This window comes from Acanthisitta chloris, unplaced genomic scaffold, assembly GCF_000695815.1.
Source record: "Acanthisitta chloris isolate BGI_N310 unplaced genomic scaffold, ASM69581v1 scaffold2434, whole genome shotgun sequence".
NCBI classification, from domain to species: Eukaryota; Metazoa; Chordata; class Aves; order Passeriformes; family Acanthisittidae; genus Acanthisitta; species Acanthisitta chloris.
Genome location: NW_008667491.1, coordinates 22,881 through 27,307, shown reverse-complemented (window position 1 = coordinate 27,307; position 4,427 = coordinate 22,881). Strand labels below are relative to the sequence as shown.

General features: G+C 39.7%; 1 protein-coding gene across 1 annotated transcript in view; it reads right to left on the bottom strand.

The window, feature by feature from the left end:
• Positions 1 to 4,427, bottom strand: part of MPP7 (membrane protein, palmitoylated 7 (MAGUK p55 subfamily member 7)) — a gene marked incomplete at its 5' end in the record, with an annotated part of 36,474 nt that overhangs the window by 9,602 nt on the left and 22,445 nt on the right. The window contains one exon of the mRNA XM_009072506.1: positions 3,761 to 3,931. Within this exon, the coding sequence (XP_009070754.1) occupies positions 3,761 to 3,931 (171 nt within the window). The remainder of the gene's footprint in view (positions 1 to 3,760; positions 3,932 to 4,427) is intronic.

The following is a 4,427-nucleotide window of genomic DNA, read 5'->3' as shown; positions in this document are numbered from 1 at the left end:
ACTCTGTAGGAAACATGCCTTGAGAGAGATTCTGTGGCACAATTCCTAGTACAACAAATCACTATAGTGCAATGACTGCACATACATGTCCAACTGTAGCTCGATGAGGTATGTGGTAGGAAAGTAGAACCTCATTATTTTGTGTTTCAGTACATTATAACTAGCAGGGGGAGTGCATGTCAAGCTCTGCTGTTCACTGAAGCAGGATCAGTGAGTTCTTACTGGTGTTCTCATGGGCAAGGCTAGGCAGTGGTACAGTCTATGTATTCATTCCTGAGCCTTGCTGACCTTCCCATGCCTTCAATCAGGAAGGTTTAGTGCAGATAGCAATTCTAAGTCTCTGTCTTCATTGTCCAGTTAGTTTACTTGAAGTAGCATGGCCATGCTAAGCCATTTTCCTGTACTACTGCTATAGCTCAATTAAATCTCTGCAAGCCACTACTGAACATGGTTAAAGGTAAGTCAGGAGATATGGAGAGCTAGAAGCCCCTTCCATTTCATCTTCCCCTGCCCTGAAACAGGCCTGGCCTCATCATAGCTCCTACATGATAAAATCAGAGGTGATGTATTTTAAAAAGAAATAAAAATCTAAGCAATATACCAAATAGAGGAATTTTCCAGTCCCAGACTCGTTTTCTTTGCAGTGCTGACCTGGAACACACCTTTGTGGGGAATCCTGACAGTCTCATTCAGAGACAGAGACTTTTCTGACCATGTCACACATCAACAAGTGCTCTTTTGTGGTTACATACCTCTAGGCCTTGCTTCTACCACTGTCCACTTAGGGCAGAGGCATCACTACGGGTGACCACAGCACCTGAAAAGCTTTGCATGCCTCTGGTGATCACACTGCATGCACATAACAGTGTGTGTTCTGGAGGATATGTGCTCATGGTTTGTTACTAACTACTTTGCTTTATCCTAGCACTGCCCCATCAGAAAGCTCTGACTTAGCTGAAACAGTGCCAAGTAAAGTTAGAGGATGTAGCACATTCATTCCAACTCTTAGGAAATAAAATTTGTGCACCTCTGGCTCTTACAATTACTGAGGCAGAAGACTTTGTAAGCAGGACTTTTCCCACATTAATGTAAATGAAAATTCTAGTGTCTAAATAATCCATGTCATAGTCAAATATTATTCTGCCTTTGCCTGATAGGGCTGTGAGGTATCACGCTTAGGATGCAGGTGGTATTTGTGAAGGAAGGCTTTAAGGATTTGTTGGCAACCTGGGAACAGTAAGTTACTAGAAGCTGACTGGTGACATAATATTGGATAACTGTTTTTAGCAGACTCATCACATTCAGAACAACTAAAAGCCCAGCAGAAACATCTGGATCATTACTGCTTCAGATCATGTCAATTTAGCCCCAAGGACATGCAGGACTTTATTCATGAACTTACATTTGCAGACAAGGTAAAAACTTGACAAACTAAATACATGGAGCTGAACCCAAGAACAGCATGTATCCCACTACAGGGCACTAAAAATTACTGTGTGTGCAATTCGTGTTCTGTAAATTAGACAAGACCAATTCAAAATGAAGCGAAATTTCCATTTCAAAGTTGTCAAACTCCTGCCCCATAAAAAAGGGCAAAACAAAACCCAACAACCCTCCCCCCTCTTCTTTAAAGAGTAAATTATACATTTAGACCTAGCATAGCACAACAGACATTTAGTGCCCCCACCAATTACAGCTATAAATTAATTATCTGTCCCTTTGTTTCCTGGTACTTCTATCCAAATTCTATTCAACTGAATGCTGCTACTGGCACACAAAAAGCTTTTTAAGTGTGTTCACTTCTACTATACCTGTATTGCTTAGCTGTGCTACTTTTTTCCACATTTTGCCCAAGACATTTTTATGGTATTGGCCAGACTTAAACTGCTCTTAATATCCAGAGAAAAACATTAGAATTACTGAAGTCTGCAATAAATTTCTGAATTGCTTTTGTTACTGAAAAAGCACACTTTCTTCTTTTGATTTATTACAACAAAAATCAAATGGAATCTCTAGGCATTCCTTAGATCAGACATATGCAATTTGTTATAAAAAGTCTACTTATCACACTTTTGCACTACATTCTGTTGATGTAACTGTAAAACCAACTCAACCGTGTTATTGCTTGTTGTATGTAGCCCACAATCTCACACTGATCACACTAGTAGGTGGCTGAATTTTAGTGCTGGAGAGTGACAAAACTGTTTATTAAAAACTAAATTTAATGTTCCCTTGCATATGAGCGATATAAAAACAGAGCTACTCAACAGTTCATAACAGTCCCTGATAGAGGGTCATATTTCCCTGCTCTGCTGCTTTCAGAATGGAGGAAACTTTACTAATGAAGCATCAGCCCATGTGCTACTGGAAAAGAAACAATAAGCAATGAGACATTACTCACTGGTAGCAATGGTTACTCATTACTCACTGGTACTCCAGTTGTTACCTTTGAAAAATTTAAGATAATGTACTTTCTCTTTTTTTTTTAGGAGATTGAAGGAATGCATTTTGATTAGATAATTAATGCTGTGAGGAGGCCATGGTAGTGACAGATTACAGAAAAACACAGAGCTGACCAAGAATGACATCTTGAGTCTTCTGCAGCTATACTTACATTCATTCTTGGCCTAGAGAGGTCCATTTTGCATATAACTTTCTTACTGCTTTTCCATTTTCTTTTTCTAACACTATAGCTGGTTTTGTTTCTTTCCACTTTCATAGTCTGCCTTCATTGACCTCAGGTATTTAACGTGGGTTTTTTCTTCTTTTTTTCCACACAGACATATTGATTGGTTTCTAAGAGAGACTGAGCTAATCCTTTGAGTTTAGTACAGCTTGACTGCTGGGTTCAGGCTAGTAACCACGGTAGCTGGATTTTAATGTCATCTTCCTTTGGTTTAGCAAGGCTCTAAACATAATCTCCTAAAGCATCCTTATGTGGAAGTTGGGACATCCTATCTAGATAGGTGGACTAGCAGACAGGCCTATACTTTACTACTTATTACAAGTGGTGTTCCTCAGATGTCTACCCTGCAACATGCTTTGTTCCATGTCTGTACCAGTAACACAGAATGGGTTCCTGCCAAGTTTAGTGATGCAAGTGACTTGCTCAAGGGCAGGGCTTCCATTCAGAGGGACCTTCAGGCATGGTCTGGCAGAAATTTGTGAAATTTGATTAGGAAAATTATAAAGCCCTGCATCTGGGATAGACTAAGCCCCACAGCAGTACAGGCTGGGGACTGCCTGGCTGCATGAAAGGGGCTTGGGGATCCAGGTAGGCAGTGAGCTAAGCATGAGCCCACAGCACACACCAGCAGCAATGAAGACTAACAGGAGACTGGGCTGTATCAGCAAGGGCCTAGTCTTTAGCCAGAGGAAAATGATTACTACAGTGATGCTGATAAACTGCATCAAAGACATGAGATGGCCTCCAAGGTGATTGAGAGCTGAAGCACACAACCTGTGAGAGAGCCTGAAGGAAATGGGCTTGTCTAGCTTGGGGCAGAGATGTCTTCACTGGGACCCACCAGCACCCTTTTGATACCTACTGAAAAGACAGAAACCACCTCTTTACTGAGGTGTTAGGTTTCCAAAGCTGTTGCCATCAGCAACCTGCTCTGAATTCAGTGTTAATTCCACTGAGTGGGAGGTTGGACTGGGTAACCTCCTGAGATCCCTTCCAATCCAAATGACTTCATGCTAAGCGATGTGTCCTCTGTTTAACCTCTGTTTAAGGTCCACAATAAAGAAAACAACTTACCAACCAAAACAACAAGCCTGTATTTGTCATTAGGTTGTCGTCTGTATTTTGCAACTTCTTCATAGGTTGGGATATCTGCTGTATCATACTGATCACTCTTCTTGCACTCATACATAGACTTGTTTGTTTTTTTATCTTTTCTGCTAAGACGAAAGCTTCTTCTAAAACCAGCTGCAATAAGAACAGGTTTTTTACAAAATAAGATAATAAGTCTTCTCCAAACATTTGAAAACAGTCTCTTCCAAACCTTCAAGGATTGGAGCATGGAATAAAAAAATGTATTATATGTTTAATAAGCCAGGTCATTAGAATGACATTTCCCATGTTTTAAACTATATCAGGTACTTATTTAAACTGCAAAATTAAGATTACCAATAAAAGCATAACCATTGCAACAACAAGCTGTAAAATATAATCACATTAAGTTGTTAACATATTTAGATAATTTGAATATCTTATAAATTAGTATATATACACAAGGAAATTCATGCAATCTGGATTCTCATACTACACATAATGCATGTCTACTAAGTCACCATGGCACACAGACATCAAATACAATGTATGGTAGAAACACAACTGGTGGTTGAAAGGGTTAAGGAGAATTAAGTCCTTGAACAATTCTATTGTGCTTAACTCCATGCTGAGAGTATATTAAAAAAGTGCC